This window comes from Polypterus senegalus, chromosome 6 (assembly GCF_016835505.1).
Source record: "Polypterus senegalus isolate Bchr_013 chromosome 6, ASM1683550v1, whole genome shotgun sequence".
Taxonomy (NCBI): domain Eukaryota; kingdom Metazoa; phylum Chordata; class Cladistia; order Polypteriformes; family Polypteridae; genus Polypterus; species Polypterus senegalus.
This window is the reverse complement of record NC_053159.1, coordinates 166,489,625-166,512,742: the sequence shown is the minus strand read 5'-3', so window position 1 is coordinate 166,512,742 and position 23,118 is coordinate 166,489,625. Positions and strand designations below refer to the sequence as shown.

At 36.9% G+C, this 23,118-nt stretch overlaps 1 protein-coding gene across 1 annotated transcript in view; it reads right to left on the bottom strand.

Moving 5' to 3' along the window:
* gca (grancalcin) overlaps positions 1–23,118 on the bottom strand; it is a 36,019-nt gene that overhangs the window by 9,060 nt on the left and 3,841 nt on the right. The window contains exons 2-5 of the mRNA XM_039757503.1: positions 2,169–2,345; positions 1,727–1,796; positions 1,247–1,290; positions 654–801 (exon numbers count right to left, since the gene is read on the bottom strand). Of these exons, the coding sequence (XP_039613437.1) occupies positions 654–801; positions 1,247–1,290; positions 1,727–1,796; positions 2,169–2,345 (439 nt within the window). The remainder of the gene's footprint in view (positions 1–653; positions 802–1,246; positions 1,291–1,726; positions 1,797–2,168; positions 2,346–23,118) is intronic.

The window sequence follows — 23,118 nt, the reverse complement described above, 5'->3', positions numbered from 1 at the left end:
ACAAGAAACAGTGCTGTTGGCACCGAGGCTTTCATGACTCATTACTAAGTGAGAAATAAGCAGAAGTTAGCATTTATTAGAACTGGAAATCTGAGAGCTGATTACCAACAATGAGTTCCCAGTTCTTAATATATTGTTGGCAAAAATTTAATAATCTGCACGTCCACCTACTTTAGTGCCATCTGCAAACTTAACCAGCTTATTGATCATATTCTTTTCAAGATCATTTATGAATATTAAATAGAGCAGCAGCCCTAGCCCCCTGGCCATTGAACCTTACTCTTATTCGATGTTAATGTTGATTTATTTTTTATAATTATGTCTTTCATTTTTCTATTCTTTAATATGTAAAGCACTTTGAGCTACTGTTTGTATGAAAATGTGCTATATAAATAAATGTTGTTGTTGTAGTTCTGATCCATGAGAAATGCCACTTCCAACATTACCCAATTCTAAGAAGTCCACCTCACCATAACCTCGAACTGCCACTTATTGAAGTCTGATCACTAATCAATCATGTTGTACCTTATCAAAATTATTCTGCAAAATAAAATTATATACATCTAACATATGAGGAAAAGTTTTAACATTTACATAAAAAGGGACACCAGGTATACATGGATTCATTTGCATTACAAAATAAAAACTCTTACCCATTGAAGAAAGAGATTGACTCATCTCATGGGGTTCCACAGATCCACTTCTGTCCTGATCAAACATCATGAAATTTTGTTTCCAGCCACTTAAGGCTGCAAAAACCTCTTTAAACTCATTAAATCCCATCTTTCCTGTAAGATCTCTCTGAAGAGGGCAGAGTTAAGTACGGACAATGCGATCATGGCAAGAACAAGGTATATGACTTCATAAAGTTTTCATATATTACACTACATATGTAAAGGGACATATTTTAAGAGCTTTGAAATGGTAACTTCAGCTAATTAAAACCAAGAAAAAACTATGCAATCTTTCTGCTTTGCAAGCATACATAAGAAAATTTGCATATGCTGATACTCGCTGGAAAGTTCAGTAAGGTTTTGGAAGGCTACATAACATTAAAGATACAGTATCATGTATATACAATTTCAAGAAATAAAAATCAATGTTTTCCAGAGCCTCGGGACAGTAACAGTAGCTATGATAGAACTGAGGCATGATGGTATAAATGTGAAACAAACACAGACAATGCTAACATCCATTTACTTGACCAGCCTTGACCGAAGTATATACCAAGAATGAAAAAGGATACATCTAGCATTGAAATCATCAGTCGACACGTCTCTAAACTGAAAGCTGTGAATGAAAAAATCTGTATTAAAAAAAATGTTTTCTAAAATTATGTATTTTGAAAAGTTTTTGCACATTTGACTAAGTATATAACAGTATAAAACGGAAGAAAAAAAAAAAAAAAAAGTTTGTTGAATGATGGGAGACCATTTTTCTTTGCTCAAAAAGTCATTCTTGGCGATGCCCCCTCCTACCTGCTCATCATTACTTCTCATCCTACCTGAAATGAGGCAAGAGAGTAATTCGGGATTATAGAGCACCCATCTCAGCCAACACAGCTAAAGAACAACTCCTTAAACTATAGTGGCTTTTACTTGTGAGGGTGCCCGTTATGTAACCACAGACTTTCGGTCTGCCTTTTTTATTCTTGCTGCTCCAGTTGCACTATTCACTTCAGGTTTTTTTTTTAAGCTACCACACAAACAATAATAAATTGACTTACGGCTATAGGTTCCATGAATCCCAGTCTGTGTCAAACATCTCTGAAGTTCCTCTGAATCAATTTCGCCATCCTAATAAAACAACCCTTTGCAGTTCAGCAAATTAAATATCAACACATTGAAAGACATTGAACTATTAAAAAAAAAAAAAAAATCCTATGCTTTCTAAAATCTGAAAACAGTACTAAAGATGAATTTCAAATACATTATTTACCATGTTTATTTCTATAAGTTATATTAAAGTAGAACAAAAACAATTCATTCTTTAGTTTAATTATCCCTGGATAGAATAATCCCCAAGTTACTTAATGCATATAGTTCTGGCCGTTGTAGCTGCTTTGACTTCATATGTAGCTTCTAAAAACAAACATACTATAAGAGTAGACTTCGAATGTTACCATTTTGCAGTAATCATACTTTACAAATAGACTATAACAGACTCACCTGCCCAGCAATTGCTGTAAAATACCCCCACATTGGATCATTCACAGGGGGTGCACCAAAACCCCCCGGAAACTGACCATATCCTCCATAGCCTCCTGGTGGTGGACCTCCCATTCCTGGAGCACCCATTGGCATGGCAGGCGCTTGGGCACCTGGCATTGGAGTACCATATCCATACTATTGAAAAAAAAAAAAAAAAAAAAAAATCAGTGTAAATAAACTACAAAAGTTCTACATTACATAGTTTAAATATGAATATTAATAAATTTATACATCTGCAATATTATATTTGTAAATGAGTCCAGTGATTTTGTGCAACAAACGCTACTGGGTGCAATACAGGACAAGTGCTGAATTGGTACAAAAATTTGTGAATTCAGTATCCATACCACCTTTTTGACCTTGGTACTGGTACCAAAATTGTTCTGAAGCAGATAATGGATAACTAACTAGAACCCCAGCCCTTGCCCCCGTCTGGTTATAGAACTGAATAAACAAAAGAGGCAATTGTTGTGCCACATAATGATGCGTCTCCCTACTTTGCTAGAAGTTACGGCTTACTTTTGAATTCCCCAGTTTGTCGAAATTTGCTGTCCCCCACAGTGAACAGAAGAGTGAACAGAGTCTAATGTGTGATGAAGGGAAGGAGGTTACTTAGGGGGATTGTCCCACACAGAATTTACAGCACTCCTCACCGACTTGCTAGAAGCAATGGTTCCCCTTTGAATTCTCTAGGGAAGGGGGTTCAGCACTGTACTGGCACCGAAGAAGAGAATCATCAGCATTACAGCACAGTCATAGAGAGACAAACTGAGCAGAGTTGTGAAAGTGCCTTTCCCAGTAATTGGGCATTGGGTGCAAGGCAGAAACAACCCCTGAACAGGGTGCTTAGTCAATCGAAAGATGAACACACACAGATACACCCAATATAGGGATGGTTCAGCAGGCCTGTGTGTGTTTGAATTGTTGCAGGACACTTGAGAACCTGGAGAAGACGGGTGTATACACAGAGTGAACATAAGCGCGAAGCACGTGGGATCACCTGCAGCTTGAACCCAAAACAACTGCATCCAAAACAGGGACTAGGATTACAGAGGTATATCATGGCCATTGGAAATGTGCAGTATAGGTTTTAGTAAAGCTGAAACAAATTCAAGTAGTGTATAAGAATTTTTGAAATGACTGTAAGAAAGGTCATGCCACTTAGTCACTTCATTACGTGGCGATATGGAAGGAACGAAGAAGTTCAAAAATGAATCAACTTAGCTTATTTCACCTTAAAACAACGTTTTATTAAACAACATTTTCAAAATAAACTTCACCATTAACAATAGTTTTCTAAATGAGTTCACAAATAGATTAATATACCCTTGGTTCCATTTAACAATTCAATAAACCAAGTAAAAAAAAAAACCAAAAAATTAAATTATATTTACAAGGGTGATAGAATGAATGTGCTGAAGATTTGACAACAGTTTGAAATGTTTCTCTACCAACTTACATATTGCTGAATGTCTACTGCGAATCTAAACCTTTTTATATTTTCTAATGCTATTACCATTCTCAGTGGTGTAATAATCTCATCCCTCACGATGCCATTTGATAACGCTCTATCAGATCACTTTCACGCCCTGTGAAAGAATTCTTCCTCACCAAATCACATTAAAATGAATGCAAATTGTTCTTTGCACTTCTCCTTCACATTTGGATTCAACGGATGCCAAAATAGCGAACATGTAATGAGCCACCGAGGAGTTGGTTATTGCCAATGAAACTGCATTTTGTATATGTATGTACAATTAATACACACTTCACTTGCCCTTCATAACACTCAGAAAATCTTAACATCCTGCTCCACAGTCTTTGCACCCCACAAGCTCGTGTTTCAGATTTTCTTCTCTATCCCTTTCTTATACACATCTTTGTTGTCTGTATATTTAATAGGATGTGAGATGGCAGTTGTGGAAAAACATTTTTATGCTCTCCATGATACATAAATGGCATTGTTCAACATGCTACCGCAATTTAAAAAAAGAAATATATATACACACATACATACATAATAAACATAACATATAATAAATTGCAGAAGTCAGATCACTCAACAGCAAATTCACACCTTGATGAACTTTTGTAATTTTTACAACACAATCTTCTGGCGATGCGTAGTTTGAGAAACACCACTCTAGTGCATTGAAAGGCATGTCCTCAGCACACTGAAGACTGGAGGAATGAGGAGCAGACCACAAGTTGTTTTAGAACTACTGATTACTTCTGGTACTAAAATGCCTGACCTGGTACTGTACCATTTTAAAAATTGGGTATTAAGGTTTTTTTCAGTACTGGTATAATGCACAACCCTAGGTAGACAATTATCTCAAAACTGGACTGCTGTCAAAGGAAATGTGTGTCTATCATATACACTTTTGTGGCGATTAGGGAGAGAAATTGCAGAATATGCATGTAGATTATTGTTACATAAAATACTTGATTTTAAACTACAGTATATGTTAAAACATATATTGTGACCATTTTTCCCCATTCACTGATTTAGTTGATTGAGAAGCAAGAAACTGGAGATCTATACAGTAAGCCCCTTACATACAAACCTTCAAAAGATAGAAAACACGCATGTCCATATGGTAAGAGATCTGCAGCTTTGGCACATTTTAAATAAATAAATATTTTCTACACTCACATCATTAGCGGAGGCCTGGTAGTGGGGCAGAAACGGCTTCAGTACAAGAGGAGGGAGTGGACAGACCTGCATTTCGCAGATCACCGGTGACAGACAGAAGTGCTCCTGTTGAACAAGCACCGGGGAGCATTGGCCAAGCGTGTGCGGCATGTGTGGCTTGACAGGTTACCCTGCATATGCCAAATGGAAGGAGTCAGGATTTACTGTTGGATTGCACCCGTCAGGAGGATGTCTCCTCCGGCTGCAAGAGCCCAGTTGGGGTAAGTGGAGGAGACATTACTCTAGGAAGGTAGCACTGTGGCTCATTGCATTTTAAAAGATTATTTCCTGGATTTCATACTCCACCTGGACACTTTTGTATGCACTATTTTGGAAGACCATCACTTGGGCTCATTCACTCATGGAAAACGAGTCTACTTTACCGAAATCAGCAGATGGAAAACAAAAAATAAATTTTCAGTTGTTTGTTGTTAAAATGCACTAGCAATTTATAACAAAAAAATACAAATATTAACTTTGAAAAGCATTTTCTTACATAATGTAGAATACAAATATGTTTTCAACAGGAGTTAAATTTCTGTTTATTGTTAAAGTACACAAGTAATCTGTAACAAAATACAAAGATTAACTTTTAAAAGCATTTTCCTATGTACAAATAGGGTTGGAGGTTGCATTGTGTTTGCCGGGTGCCTAGGCTAACTTTGCTGGACTTGCAAATAAAATGGACTTGTGAACATGCTCTTGAAACAGAACTAGTCTGTATGTGAAGGACTTGCTGTGTACTGAACATAACACATTTTAATACACAGAAAAGTGCAGGTGCAATAATAAGATATTCGTTGAGACAGTAACCATGGAAAATGGTGGTGTAACTGTTAATGACATCTACGGTTCAGGGGAAAACCTGTTGGTCTGAGCTCTGAGGTGTCTGAAGTAGTTGGAATCTATCATAGTGGTTCAGTCTTTACTACGGCAGAGCATTCTGTTCGGTTGCTACAATAGACGACAACCCATTTTTTCTACAATGCTTCTATGAAAAGCAAACTGAACTCTTCAAACAATGAACTGTGTAACTTTAAACCAGGAATGGGGTGGGGACAACCTTTTCATGTAAGCTAACCTAGAGCTCTTACCAGAAGCATGCAATGAGAAGCAAGAACCAATTACTCTGTGATCTAGTCAATTTATGCATTCCCGGCTTAAAAAAAAAAAAAATGCACAAATATCCACAGGCAAGTTGCTGGTCATAGTTAAAATGACATAATGCCCATTTAGTAAGCAGAAGTACAATGCAGGAACAGAAAGTGAAGCAAAACCTGCAACCTAGGAGAGAGAACAAGTGCTCAGTAATCATGACCAAGCATCACTGTAATGATATGTGCAGATGGACCGATTAGAAGTTCTACCCTAGGCAAGAATGAGACAAACAGATCACTAATGTATAGAACATTGCTGGAGAAGAGCTCACATAACAATATGACTTGAAGACCTATTAGAAACTATATTAATAAACCTGCATTTTTAAAAATCATTACAAATTACATATGCACGAGTACATGAGTTTTACTAATTAACACTTTCATTAACAAGTGCATACAGCTTATACAATTTCTTTTTAATATCATATGGATTGAGAAAGCGAATTAACTCCATCACAATAGAGGATAAAATCCAGTACAAACCATCTATAAAAGGTTAGTGGAGCAAAGTAACACAGTTGGAGAAAAAAAGCAAACAAGTAAACTAGTGCAAAATTTCATGTTAGCAATGGGTATTTAGAGAAGTAAGAAAAACTACCATGGCCAGTGAAACACTACCAAACAGCCGTCTCATCCGGAGGGCTGTAGCACACTAGGTTGGGGTCACAGTAAATGTCCTAGGGAAGCAGCAAGGTGACTGAAAATAGTAATTAAAAAAAAAAAATCAGCAAAATACTTAAATCATAAAAAAAAAAAAAATCCAAGCTACAGCAGCTGTGTCAAATTGAAGGCCCTGTAATCTTAAAGCAGCCCACCTCATCAATATTCAAAACGTTACATAATACAATGACAGTTACATTTTCTCAAAGACCACCTTTAAAGTGCACTTCATATATAGTCATCCAGCTAAACTATAAACGAATACTACTGTATTTACACTTGGCATTAAAATGAATCTCTGGTGTCAATAACATGCATCATACATGCTGGAGTGGCTGCTTGCATTTATCCGAGCAGTCTACAGTAGTGCAGTTAGTAAACTGTAGTCAGAATAGAATCTGGCTACTTATGACCCAATAAGTTAAAAAGGGGACACACTTCGGATCTTCAGGATTTGACATTCTCATGTAGGAAATAGCAGGTGGATTTCACACACCCTGCTGCCATTACGAAGCTCATTTTTTAAAGCTGGATCCGTGTTGGGGCTGACCACCCTTCCACCACCACCCTGCTTAATGATTTTGTCTTTTCCATGGACTTCATTGTTATATAGAGGAAGTAAAACACATTTCCATTTCCACTTGTGTTAGATGTGGCTATCGCTGATGAAAAGGATACATTCAGTGATTAAGTTATGAAAAATAAATTCAAAAATATCCACAGTGACAAATTCTGTATTACTGATCATCATTTAACCTTAAAAATGAGTATGGGCTGATTACGAAATTCAGACACCAGTAAAATTAACTTATGTAGTTAAAAAAAAAATTATACAGGCAATTTTTGAAATAGGTTATTAATTCTGTATTATACTTTAAAAACCCAGGCAGTACATTTACACTAGCAGCAAATATGCATGTGTTAAACGCTAAAATTACCAAAGCTAACAAAAAAAACCCACAACCACACACTCGTAAATCCGGCCCACCTTAAATCCGATTGCACCTCTCTGTCACCGCCTTTTGTCTTGTAAATGTGTCGGTATAGCAGACTACTTGCTGCTTGGGCTTATCATCCCCCCCTCCCCACTCTCCCAACTGAAGTCTTGTTTATCAGGGATTCAGGTACCTAGAGCTGTATAGGCTAAAAAAAAAAATATCGTTATTTGGAACACATGCATTTCATGTGTGTTCCGTGTCAACAAAAATCTATGCAAGTGCAGGATGACAGGAAATGCAAGAAATGTTGAACTCATATCTAAAAGACAAACTTTTTCCATGTTTCAGTACTAATGACAAAATGATGACAGTGTAATGTGTGGGGACTGAAGTCCAAATGTCAAATAAGCACTTTCACAAAAAGGTACAAATGTAACAGAACAAGTGCGCTTCTATTCATGACTAGAACAGAAGGAAAAGAAAACCGGGTTAGTGTGGCTTTTTGTTGTGGTTTCTTTGGTAGTACAGCGGTAAGAAATGCTGCCTCTTATTCAGAAAGACGTTGGTTTGATCCTTCCTACGTCTCAAAATAAGCATTTTGAGTAGTGAGCTGCTCTTATTGGTATTATTATACAATAAAAACACACATTTGATTTGAGTCAGTAACAGCTGGTGTAGATGTATGGTACTTGTAAAGGTTAGCTTTTTTTTTTTATTCAGTTTTATTCTCTCAGTCACGCTCGCCTCAATCCGACTCTGCCATTTTCAAATATGTGCTATAAACAGAGGTGAACTCTGATGAAGACGAGGGTTCTACATCGGAGAAAGAACAGACCCCCACCCCCGACACAAGCTGCACCAGGTGTAAATGTGAAAAAAAAAAAAATGTTTGTCTTTTAGGTATGTGTTCAATATTTCTTGCATTCCCTGTCATCCTACACTTACATAGATCTTTGTAGACATGATACATTTTTTAACCTATACAGCTCTAGGTATCTGAATCCCTAATAAACAAGGATTCAGTTGGGAGAGGTTTTTGTGGCGGTGGGAAGATGGGATAGTAGGCTGCTTGGACTAACCGACACACTTACAAGACAAAAAGACGCAGATGAAGGGATTTAAGGTGGGCCGGATTTACGAGTTTTTTCGTAAGCTTTGGTAATTCTAGTATTAATAAATGTAAGTAAAGAAACAACCATCAATTTCAACATGTAGCTAAAATACAGGGGAGTAAATATGAACTTTGTATGGGGTTGGGGCTCATATTTTCATGATACACTATGAAAATCTGAAAGAATAAAAGGTTGTGAACCATTAAAAAAAAACCAAAAAAAAAAAAAACAAACACCACACTCTCAGAACATAAAGTTGCTAGAAATGCACAACGATAAAAATAAACCACCACACAGTAGTACTAGAAGCTATGCAGTGAAGAGTAGCCAAACACATATATGCTGTAAGAGCATCCCAGAATTATGGGACATGCCCTACCATGACAGCTTAATAAAAACCTGACCTTACTGACAGATGTGCGACTCAGCTACTCAAGAATGGCAATGGAAGTCAAAGAAGAGATAATTTAACAAGGAAGCTAAGATGCAATTCTTCAAACTTGGGGTCATGAATATCTGGGAAAAAACTACCAGGTCATGAAGTTAAACCATCTTTGACAACTTTTAAACGCATCTGGATGAGACCCTTGAATAAGTTTACAAACCAAAATAAGCTTGATGGACTGAATGGTCTCTTTGTTAAAATTTCATACATTGATTCTGAGCAGCTGGCACTGTATATTTTCCAAACAATCCACTGCAAAAATATTCTCGGTTATTAAAACAATTCATTCCAGGCAACATTTTCCTGATACGGAACAGAAAGCCAAGCCGGTGGCAGCACACATTTTTGCCATTGTCTTTTTCCACCATCTTGACCTGGGTAGTATAACAGTCTATTGGGATTGTTCAACCATCATGCTAGTAGAAATCCTTACTGTACTACAGAGACTTCCCCATAGTGTTTTGCATGCATCAAGGCAATTTTTCTTATCTTCAGACTCATTAAAATCAAGGACAATGGGAATACAGAAGGTGTGCATTTAGAAACAAAAAAAAAAAAAAAAAAAAAGTATACACACTTTAGACACAGTGGATGCACTATGCAAAAACACCCAAAAGGGGTCAGATATTGTACTCTCAACAAACACTTATGCCAAGTAATGATTTGATGGACAGTGGGTATGGAAAGTATTCAGACCCCCTTCAATTTTTCACTCTGTTATATTGCAGCCATTTGCTAAAATCATTTAAATTAATTTTTTTCCTCATTAAATGTACACACAGCACCCCATATTGACAGACAAAAAAAATAATTTTTGAAACTGTTGCAGATTTATTAAAAAAGAAAAACTGGAATATCAAATGGTATTCAAATGGAATATCAAAGTATTCAGACCCTTTGCTCAGTATTTAGTAGAAGCACCCTTTTGAGCTCATACAGCCATGAGTCTTCTTGGGAAAAATGCAACAAGTTTTTCACGCCTGGATTTGGGGATCCTCTGCCATTCCTCCTTGCAGATCCTCTCCAGAGATGCTCAATTGGGTTTAAGTCAGGGCTCTGGCTGGGCCATTCAAGAACTGTCACAGAGTTGTTGTGAAGCCACTCCATCGTTAATTTAGCTGTGTGCTTAGGGTCATTGTCTTGTTGGAAGGTAAACCTTCGGCCCAGTCTGAGGTCCTTAGCACTCTGGAGAAGGTTTTGTCCAGGATATCCCTGTACTTGGCCGCATTCATCTTTCCCTCGATTGCAACCAGTCGTCCTGTCCCTGCAGCTGAAAAACACCCCCACAGCATGATGCTGCCACCGCCATGCTTCACTGTGGGGACTGTACTGGACAAGTGATGAGCAGTGCCTGGTTGTCTCCACACATACCGCTTAGAATTAAGGCCAAAAAGTTCTATCTTGGTCTCATCAGACCAGAGAATCTTATTTCTTACCATCTCAGAGTCCTTCAGGTGTCTTTTAGCAAACTCCATGCGGGCTGTCATGTGTCATTAATAAGGGAAAAAATTAATTTAAATGATTTTAGCAAATGGCTGCAATATAACAAAGAGTGAAAAATTGAAGGGGGTCTGAATACTTTCCGTACCCACTGTAAGAGGATGGAGCTTTAAAGCAATGTCCTAAACTAGTGAGCATTTCTCAGACTTTTCAAATGGAGCCCCCTTTGGCTGAAGGATTTTGTTTTAACCAGTTCCACAATTTGGGAGTCACTATAAATCTAGTTGATCTTGTATCATAAACTTCACCTGGCAGGATCTGATTAACAAATTTTAGAATAAGCATTTAAAGCATTGAGGAAGTGGATTCTCTCCCCCATTTTTTTATTCTATTTATTTTTATTCATCTACATATTTTTTTACTTTTATTAAAGTTTTACTCTGCTGACCTAGCTCTATTTCTCTTGGGTGGGGGTTATTTGTTTCAAACCTAGTTTCATTAAACTGGACTTTCTTGTATGGAATGTTAATTTTATTAAAATCAAATAATAAAATGTTTAAAAAAAAAAAAAAAAGATAGGCAAATAGTACCCTTCAACTCTGTAGCCCCTCAAAGTCCGCACTACGTACAGTATGGCTGATCGCAGAAAATCACAAATTTTCTTTAACTCTAAGCTCCTAACAGTGACAATATTTTAAAAATATATTTTACTCAAAGCCAAGTCTACATTATCTGAAAAGTGAAAACAAAATAAGCGTAGTTTAAAAGATTCTGAAGTGTTCTTTTCTGACATATTCACATTAAAAACAAAGAACAATGAAGTGCACAATATGATCATGGTGGTTACTGTGACAAATTGGGTAAGGACATCCTTCACGGCATGTACAACTCTGTCATGGTCAGCGCAATTTTCAACACTGTGGTGTGCTGGGCTGGTAATATCACTTCGAGAGAGGCCAACTGAATCAACAAGCTAATTAAAAAGGGCAGGGTCAATAAAAGAATTATAGTTTGGACTCCTTGGAGGATTAAAACAAAACCGAGTGTCATTTCGAACAATGCTGCACATTCTCTCACTGACACACTAACAAGTACTTTTTTTTACACATTTCTGAATAATTTGGTGGCTGAAACACTACTGGGGTTTCTTTATAGCAATAGCTAACCCCTGCTGAATGCCTCACTGGGGACTGAAGTTTCTCCCTCTTTAAGTTTTCAGTCATTCTGGTACGTGTGTTCAGAGTATAGTGTGAGAGTATATACATTTATTTACAGAGCTTCTGGAAAAAAGACAAATATTTTCCCCTTGGGACAAATAAAGTTCTATCAGTGAGTGTCCATATTTGGATCCACATTTATTTTCATCATGGCACTCATAATTGCAAAAGAAAAATCCAAACAAACTCTGATATTTAATAATGTCAACGCTAGAGTACTTAAATAATACAACTATTTAAAAACTAGATCATCTTTGTAAATTGGCTGTTGTTAACATTAAGATTTATACTTCTGTTGTTCCAGAGTAAAAGCGCAATATTATTCACTAATATACTGTAGTTTAATACTAAAATGGAAATGCTTAGTTATTTGTGTATTTTTTTTTTTTTATTATAATTTTTGTTTTCTCCCACAGTCCAAAGGCATGCAGGTTAGGTGCACTGGCTATTCTAAATAGTCCCTAGTGTGTGCGTGCGCGCATACTGTATATATTACGGACAACACAAATTCTGGAATTATGACAACTCTAATCATAATAATGACAAGGAATAGAACAGACTCTCAGGCAAAAGACACTAAATGTTTAAAAGCTGCAACTTTTTCAGCGCCAGGCCCACTAACATGCCCACACCTGGAAAATACAAAAATGATAAAAAGAAAAAACACCTAAGTTTTGTGACTTCTACAATGACCCCGATACACAGAAAGAGTGGGGGGGTTGGGGTAAACAAAACAAAAAAAAACACCCAGCTTGCTTAAATAGGCTAGGTGTCCAAGTAAGCAAGTGACATCTGAGTGCCTCGAATCAAATCTGTAGAACTTCAAAAGGGGATGCTAATGCACTTTTCTTTTCTTCATTTTTTTATTTAAAAAAATCCTGTCCCCACCCACTGCACAGTAATTTAATAATCAGTTAAAGAGTAAACCATTTCTAACTTAAGATTCTTAATGTTAGCATGCACTTTTAACTGGACCACTGCACTCTAAGGTTTTTATAAATAAAGACTTTAGAATTGTTCATATTAAAATCATTTTTACTGCAATCTTGCTGCATACAATAGGCAATTTGTTATTCTACTTTTCTGAATGTGACTGTCAAATTCCATCACACCTTACAATGCAAAAGGACCTGTCAACTACAACACTTAAGCGAGTTTCATGTGAACCCAGTCCCTATGCACACCTCTAAAATGAACTTAATTTCTTTAGTGGCATCATACACGGTATATTTTAGGACAGGAGGGTGTACATAATGATCTACACAAACTAATACTTAAGCAATGAGAACTATAATGCTTTTAATAGAAGCAATGATTTGAAAAATGGCATATGCTAAAGCTGAATTCTTATTTGTAGCTTAAGTTTCCTGGGCAGAAGCCCTCTCCCACATGACTTTACAACCCCTACAAATATAGAATTTAAATTATACAGTATACAATACACTCAAACTGTGATTTTTCTACTGAAATGTTTTATTTATTTTTTTTTTGTTTTTGTTTTGTTTTTTACGCACTGGAAGTATACACAAGCTCTTAGAAAAGCAGCCAGCACAGAGTGGAGTTAACATTTTAATGTGCACTGTTCATGAAGTTAAATTATTTTAACTGCACACATTTGTCTCTGCACACCTGCTGGCATGCATTTGTCCTGCATTCTTTTTTTGGAATGCATATTTTAATACTATAATAATCTATAATGATAAATGCAGCTTATCTAGCAAATGGTTGCCAACATCACTACTTATGCCAGTTGCTACTAACTGAAATGAATCAGGATATATAGCAACCCAATAACAGCATGAAGAGATTCTAAAATTGTGGTGCAAGACGAGAGTTGTCACAACACCAAACGTTTCAAACTTCGACACAAAGTATTGAAATTTGATACCATTTTCAACATGTACAGAATTGCAATTTGTTTATAAATGTTTATATAGATGAAAATAGAACTAGTCATTAAATGCAAATACTTCGAGCACTGCAATCTTTCATAAGAGTTTAATAATGTATAACTTTAACTGATAAATATTGTTATCAAAGAAATGTTCAAATGTCATTAAAAATTTAGTCAATGAACAATCTTATGTAAGCAGTCAACATAAAAGCATTAAAACATTCAAACAGAACATGAACGTTTTGTGTAAACCATACATAAACTTGAAATCTAGGTAGTACAATTGTTCCGAAAACACACAAAGCAGATCACTAACACATGTATGGCTATGAATAATGCAAACTCTTCACATTGCTTTTTTCTGTAAAAAGATTTAAAATGTCTTTGTAGCTTCCAAATTTTTAGATAGGAAGACTAGCAGGTCAATATTCTCTACTGTGAGGCTTACAACTGTTGGGCTGCAAATGATCCCTGACATACTAAATACACATTCTTAAGCACAGCTGTAAGTACGGCGCACAGGTTAGTAATAGTGCCACTGTTTATGCAACTGAGCACCGAGTGTTAAAGCACCTTAAGTTATTATATTTAATATAGAATTTTAAAGAAGCACATAATAATCTAAAGGAAAGTAACAACAGCATGCTTCACAGCTGGGGTTAACAAATACAAGACAGCAATTGAGCCCTAGTGCTAAGAAATGTTACCCCTGAATGAGTAGTACAGAATAAAAGTGACCTGCAAGTAATAGAATTGCAGACCCATGTCTTAATGTGTTAAACATTTAACCAAGTACAAAAAATGTTTTAAATTGTAATGGTGTGTTCCCACACCAAACAGATTTTGGAAACATTAACTAGTAAAAGCTTCCAAACCCAAACTACCTACCTCTAAACTTTAATGATTTGCGTTTCAGTCCTTAAAATGTTTACCTAAATTGGTAGTAGTAGTAGTTTTGTCATTTAAGCATGCTGGTGAAGGCACCACAATTGCCATGTTATCAACATCTGTGAGTGGTTGGGAAGGGGTCAAAAGTCTAGCCTTACCCATTGCCAGCTTCCAAGGCTCAACTGTGAAAAGCCAAAACAAACCAAAAGTACATTCGTAATGTAGGTACTAAAATTGATACCATGAAACAAAGTATCAAAACCACTTTAAAAATGTTACATTTCACAACCCTTTGTGACAAAAGTAAAATGGGGGGGAAAAGAAAAAAAAATCTGTTTATGCAAGATAAAATCTATCAAGAAAAATGCGTTTTCCTCAATTCTTAACGCCTCCAAATAGTGAAGGTTTTCTCTATACAAATCATCAAACCTGCTGTGGTACTATCCAAACCCTTTCCCAAAATACTGGAAGCAGCTAGTCAACCCTTTTTACTTAAAAAGAATTATTAAATGCTTAACAAAATAGAAGGCTATATGTTCTTGGATTTTACATTTTTCAAAAGCAAGTATTTTGGGGAAAAAATACCTGTAAGTTACACACACTACACTCTTCGACTGTGTAAAATGGGTTAGTAACTTAAAATTTGTCCACAAACATAGAAGAAACCAAAAATTGACACTCCAACGGAATTACTAAGTCTGTCTTTATACCATGACGGAAATTCTTGCCCTTACTGCCAGCCCAACAAACTCCACCGGTCACCCAGTTTCTATGTAAAGTTAAGAGCAGTGCAACAGATGAGCCAGCACAGGCGCGAACGGAGTTCTCTGTCCTCCTGGTCTGCGCAAATGCTGTTTGCATGCAGACTTTATTATGACTCAAAAAGTTTATTTTTGAAAACCTTGATAATTTTTTCATGTGCTGATCACGCATCAACTTGTAGCTCTGGCTGTTAATGGTCAATTCTTCTGTAACAAATTAACATGAAACTAACAGTTCTGGTGACATGTTGATCGCTATGCAGAAATGTAAAAAAGAATTTCACTGTATTCTGTAAACATGATAATAAATTTAAGCTTCAAACACACAGAAGAGATTAAAGTTCATACAGCAGGGCTTACTTTCTAAATTTCATTGCAGATTACTTCCCAACCACTGAAATGCCTTTAATAAAAAAAAAAAACAAAAAAGGAAAATCCTGAGTCATGGCAGTATAGTTTTAATATTACCTTTACATGCACTACATCCGACTATTGCTCCTAATCAGTTACTTAACAATATCATCACCTGGCAGGATGTGGAGATCTTAAATGACATAAGGATACAAAACGGAAGATAATAATGATTTGAAAGAACCAATTTATTCCCCAAACTCCCTGCTTCATCACCCACGAAAGTCACTTGCTTGTTTTAAGGCATATGACCAATTGTGGCAAGTGAACCAAGTTCATTGCTGGGAGTTGCACTGTGGAAAGTTTGTTCCGCTTAGAATTCGGCCTCAAAGCCACACCAATGACAAAACCACAATACCACAAAATCAATCATGGCACAAACAATACAAGCTAATTTAGCAATATGTGCTAAAGAATCTTTCAACATTCAGAGTCAAGTTCTGTCAGAGGACCAAAGATAAATTGCCAGAGACGAATGAGCGGTTATCTAAGGTGCTTCATCTGTTGTTGTGTTCAGGCGCTACAAAAGTGTGTACAAGTTTGGACGCAAGTTAAGCAGATCAGCAGATGTGGTGCTCCAGGGTGTCCACGGTCCAGGTGAGACCCAGTGGGGTTTCAAAATGTCAAGGTGTGGCAACACATTTTTGTGACAGTCAGTTAATACGGTTTGGGTAAATTAAACTATTTCTACAAGTCTCTGCAAAATAAAAACTTCTTTGGCAATTGCCATGAAAATTTTTTTTTGAAAAAAGGATTATATAATCCATGAAATGAGCAAGTAACCCACCAAAACATAAGGGCTTTGATTTGTCCATTCCAGAACCCTTCATTTCACTCTTTTCAGTTATTCCTTGACAGATTTACTCATATGTTTAGGGTCACCATAATGATGCAATTGTCCACTTTTGGGCGGAGCTTCAATCTTCTGACACACAATCTCACTTACCCTTAAAAAACACTCTCCATTAAAATAAAGAACTCATAGTAGATTTTTTAATAGTGCGCTGCCCCCAGGCCTTGATGAAGCAAAACAGCCTCCAATCATTACTTTTCTTTACAGTTGCTGTCTGGTTCTTCTAGTCAAATGCAGTCTTACTTTTCACCCAACACTACTTCTGGTACTGTGGCCATATAACTAACTATCTTTGCCTCAACTGTGCAGAACACTGTTTTCAGAAGTGCTAGTATTTTTCTAGGTGTTCATGGGCAAACTTCATGATGCCCTGCCCCAATTTTTTTTTTTTTTTATGGATAGCAATGGTTTCCTTCTGGCACATCTATGTACAGTGCATCCAGAAAGTATTCACGGTGCATCACTTTTTCCACATTTTGTTATATTACAGCCTTATTCCAAAATGGATTAAATTCATTTTTTTCCCTCAGAATTCTACACAAAACACCCCATAATGACGTGAAAAAAAGTTTGAGGTTTTTAGGAAATTTAATAAAAATAAAAAAAATTGAGAAAGCACATGTACATAAGTATTCACAGCCTTTGCCATGAAGCTCAAAATTGAGCTCAGGTGCTTCCCGTTTCCCCTGATCATCCTTGAGATGTTTCTGCAGCTTAATTGGAGTACACCTGTGGTAAATTCAGTTGATTGGACAGCATTTGGAAAAGGCACACACCGATCTACATAAAGTCCCACAGTTGACAGTTCATGTCAGTGCACAAACCAAGCATGAAGTCAAAGGAATTATCTGCAGACCTCCGAGACAGGATTGTCTCGAGGCACAAATCCGGGGAAGGCTACTGAAAAATTTCTGCTGCTTTGAAGGTCCCAATGAACACAGTGGCCTCCATCATCCATAAGTGGAAGAAGTTCGAAACCACCAGGACTCTGCTCAGTTTAGATGGCCGGCCATCTAAACTGAGCAATCAGGGGAGAAGGGCCTTAATCAGGGAGGTGACCAAGTACCCGATGGTCACTCTGTCAGAGCTCCTCTGTTGAGAGAGGAGAACCTTCCAGAAGGACAACCATATCTGCAGCAATCCACCAATCAGGCCTGTATGGTAAAGAGGCCAGACGGAAGCCACTCCTTAGTAAAAGGCACATGGCAGCCCACCTGGAATTTGCCAAAAGGCACCTGAAGGACTCTCAGATCATGAAACAATTCTCTGGTCTAATGAGACGAAGATTGAACTCTTTGGCGTGAATGCCAGGCATCATGTTTGGAGGAAACCAGGCAGCGCTCATCACCAGGCCAATACCATCCCTACAGTGAAGCATGGTGGTGGCAGCATCATGCTGTGGGGATGTTTTTCAGCAGCAGGAACTGGGAGACTAGTCAGGATAAAAGGAAAGATGACTGCAGCATTGTACAGAGACATCCTATATGAAAACCTGCTCCAGAGCACTCTTGACCTCAGACTGGGGCGACGGTTCATCTTTCAGCAGGGCAACGACCCTAAGCACACAGCCAAGATATCAAAGGAGTGGCTTCAGGACAACTCTGTGAATATCCTTAAGTGGTCGAGCCAGAGCCCAGACTTGAATCCGATTAAGCATCTTTAGTGAGATCTTAAAATGGCTGTGCACCGACGCTTCCCATCCAACCTGATGGAGCTTGAGAGGTGCTGCAAAGAGGAATGGGCAAAACCGGCCAAGGATAGGTGTGCCAAGCTTGTGGCATCATATTCAAAAAGACGAGGCTGTAATTGCTGCCAAAAGTGCATCGACAAAGTATTGAGCAAAGGCTGTGAATACTTATGTACATGTGATTTATCAGTTTTTTTTATCTTTAATAAATTTGCAAAAACCTCAAGTAAACTTTTTTCACATTGTCATTATGGGGTGTTGTGTGTAGAATTCTGAGGAAAAAAATGAATTTAATCCATTTTGGAATAAGGCTGTAACATAACAAAATGTGGAAAAAGTGATGCGAATACTTTCTGGGTGCACAGTAGATCTAATTTGCGAGGCCTCTTGCAAATGGTAGACTCATGCACTTTGACATCAACAGATAAAAGAGCTACCCATGATGAAATTCTGATATTTTAACTCGCTTCTTTCAGCATCTTGAATTTTGCCTAGCCTGGACAAGCTGGCAGTTGTTTAAAATCTTCTTGTAGATGACCTTCCAAACAATGGAATGGTTGATTTCCAGCGGTTTTAGAGAGCTCTTTTGATCTAGGCATGGTGCTAACACACACATACACACATACACATATACATATACATACATATACATATACACACCTCAACAACAAGGAAAACACCAAAATTAAATATCTGCGGCTTAAATTTGACATGTTTCTCCTAGATCCTTGCCAATGTTAAAATTAGTGTCCAATGCAAATGACTAAGTATTTCAGGGAATGATCAATGTAGTGGTGTACTTAGCTTTTGCAAATATGAAATTTGCATCATTGTTTATTTAAATTAAACAATGGACTACAAAATGAAAGTGTGGCATGTTTATCACCTTTACCTACAGATACTGTTTAAATGAAGATTAAATCTTGATATGTCCACGTGTGTTTAAAAAAGTTTCACAACCGTGGAACAAGAATAACAAAGGCAAGCAATGCATAGTAAAAAGGAGATACAAGTATGGCATCAAAGTGATAACCTGAATAATCTGAAATGGTTGCATATTGTATATGAAAGAATATTTAAGGAAGCCATTTAAATGAATGCAAAACCTATTAAATACAAAAGACCACAGTGAGGTACTAAATATAATTAACCTGAACACTGCCTACACTAAACAGGAAGTAGACGCTTACTAGAAGCTATGTGCCACTGACCTTTATTTCAATTTACACTGCTAAAATAAACATGCAAAAATTGATTTGATCTAGGTAAATAAGCAATCGTCTAAAATCAAGTCAACTAATGGATATGGCAAAAGCAGATCAAGAATTATAAGTCACGTTAAAATCTTAAAACTGAAACATAACTAAAGTTCAGGACTCAAGTTTTCTGTGAATGTGGTAGGGCCTCAGGTTTAACAAACAGTAAAACATGCAACTTGAATCTTAAGGAATGGCATGAACAAAATATACAGTTTATTAGCTCTCCCACACATAGCCATCCAACTACTAGGAGTTTTACCATAAGGAGAAAAACAGGTGTTTTGGACAGCAAAAACAGAAGATTGGTTCTTCTGTTCAATGTTTCACAACTGTTGCAACACATTTTATTAAAACTAAATAAATAAAATGGGTCCTGAATAGTGAAATTTCAACAGCAAAAGAAGTTTCCACTATATAGTGTGGAACTTAATGAAAACTAAGATGTAAAAATAACCATAATCGTATTATATTTATGTTAAAGTTTTCAGATTTTACTTTTTAAATTAGCACTTGAAGACATTGCTGCACAGTAGGGACACAGGTGTTTGATTCCCTGCTGGTCTAAAACAGACATGTACTCTTTTGTGTTTAGTTTTGAAATATTAGTTCTAACCAAATATAAAACTGACAGCTTAATAGAAGCAAAAATCTAAAACATTTATTTAGTGCAAATAAAAAAGTGGGAAATTCATAAACATGTCTGGAATTTGTGATAAGATAAGGTACCCTCATCATCAAAAGTGTTGCAGACGAGCCTCAGGTTTAAACTTGTTCCGCTGTGACTCACATCTTTTGCTCCCATGTTGGACAGAAGTTAAGAAATTTAACCCTTAAAGTAATGAAATGAATGAATGAAGTAATGAAAATCAAGAAGTTGACTTAACTTGATACATAAGTGCCCTTGTCCCTCTACATTGCTCACACATACACACTTGTACTGATAAGAGGACAGCGAGTGACAACAAGGTGAAACATGGAGGATAGAATTGAAATGAAAAAGGCTTAGAGCATAACCAACTGCAAAAGCCTTTTTCCAGTATCATATCAAGATATCACCAAGAAGACATCTGAAATCGTTTTCTCTGATGCTGTACCACTATGATCAAACAAAGTTTCCTGCTTTATAAATTGTTCTGAGCAACATCAATCTTTTGGAGTTTGTTCTAAATTAAGGAGGAGTTTACTTACAAAAATTAGGCAGCTGAATTGATCAAATGTATCCAAAGAACAAAAGAATTGTTGTTGTGCTTCAGGAATGGCTGGACAACACAACCTCAAATATGGCAAAAATGTAACACAGTTTCTTAAATTATGGGCTGCAAGGTGCTGCCTTTTGAGTCAAGCACAATTGTTGCTCTCCGTTGTATTTATTGATTACATTGTAACAGAATATACACATTTAAAACTCTGAATGTTTAGTAGACTTTAAGTATTGAATGCAAACTATACCTCAAAATCTATAAATAAAAAAAACGAAATTCTCAAGGTATACAGTATATTTGTAACTGATTTGAAGTTAAAATGCACAAGTTTTGCTAGTTTTGACCATACAAACGAATATCGGACATGTGGATTAGGCAACACAATTGACTTTTTTTATTTTTTCCCATGGATGTTTTCCATAATATTTACCACTGTCCAGCATCGGTCACCTATCGAGGCAGTTTAAGAGAATCTCTCTCATATACTTTCTCCATGAAAACATGAGATTAAAATTTCTTCCTTGACCTCCACTACAACCTACAGAAAATGGGGTAAGTAATATTACACAAAAATTTTTTTTTTTTTTTTTTTTTTTTTTAAGTGGACAATTATGTTAGTGTAGAAATAAAATTGTATACCATTTGTGATAAAGCAAATCACCAAGTAACTCCACTTCCGACTGCCTGAAATTGACACAAAACAGGAAGCACAGCTAGTGACAGCTCGCAGTCCGACTGCTGATCAGAGTTCTCAAAGGCAAAGTTGAAGCCACGCTTACCCAGCACTAAATGGTCAATCATAAATACTAAAATCAATTTCAGGCATGCTGTCTTACAAGAAAACAATGTTTCTTTTATGCAAAACCCCCTTTCTGTTTAATTCATTATTTTTAAAATTTTATCTGATGGATCACAGTGAGCAAATAAATTGTTCTGCATACTCTGAATATTCGCAACACTAGGAATAAATAAAACTATATGCCAGTTGACCCCATTCGGTCTGCTTACAAAGCATTTGATTCAGAAACAGAAGAAAACTATATTTTTTGTCAAAATAGATTAAAACCAAGTGTTATTAATCAATTTTACACTAAAACTATATGGAATTTTGAGAAATGAGGGGGAAAAATAAAAGAAAACCTTGAGGGTCTCTCACATGCTCAGCTTCAGGCCAACCCCTTTGAAATGTCTGAAACACCTTTATTAAAAGGGTTCAGTTATGTAGCCTGTAACGCAGTACATACCTACTATACAACAAAACTCTAATCTCTCCATCTGTGTTTGGTTACTCAGCAACTTAATTGGTCAGTTTGGCTGTGTTGCGGCTCAGCAACATGATACTTTAAGGGAGTAAAGTTCAATTCTGATTATAACTTTTTCTGTAAAAAAAAAAAAAATCCAAAAGCTGAGCATTTCAATGACAATGCAAAAAACGTACTGACAGCGAATTGCTAAATATTAATTAGGTGCAACTCAAATCACCATCGAAGATGGGACCGGTCTATCATTGCTGATAGTCAAAAGTGGACAGGTGGCAAAAGCAAGGCACGTTTGAAATGACAAAATCTGAGAAGCAGCCGTTACAGGAATGGGATAGTGGAAACACTGGAGGATACAGATTAAAGGATAATAGAAGTTGAGACACCTAAGGAATACCTAGCAGAGACATAAGAGGAACAGTTTTAAAACGTATTCTATTACCAATCTTTGACAGTTAAGCATATTTATTGATGAAAGTAAAATGGGTACAATGTAAAATCAAAGAGAGCTGTCACTGAATGTCAAGCAGTCAAAAAAAAAAAAAAACTGCAATTTGCAACACACTGCTATGATCAAAAATGAGACATTTGCAAAGACTATAACAGATACTGGCTCAAGTCAAAGTGCACATATGCAAAACAATCTGGGGAACTATGGCACTGGAAGAATTTAAAACAAAATCAGCCTTTTTCAAGTGTTCCAGGTCAGGTCAGGGAGCTTGCACTGGTACAGCGAGTTGCCGCACCCACCACATTATGAAACAGCTCTGGATCCTGGTTGGCAACACGCCAGACAGACATGTGCTCCAGTCCCATCATCCGGAAAAGACCCTCTATCTGCTACAGCCAGGTTTTACATGGGCATCCCCTTGGCTTGGTCCAGCCACTTGGGTCCTCAACAATGAGGATCCTGCGAGTCGGATCACCCTCGGGAATGGCACCACATGGTCGTAGTTCGTAACTGATACTCCCTCACAATGTAGGTAATGTGCCTTATTCAGGACTCCTTGAGCAACTAATCGTTTGA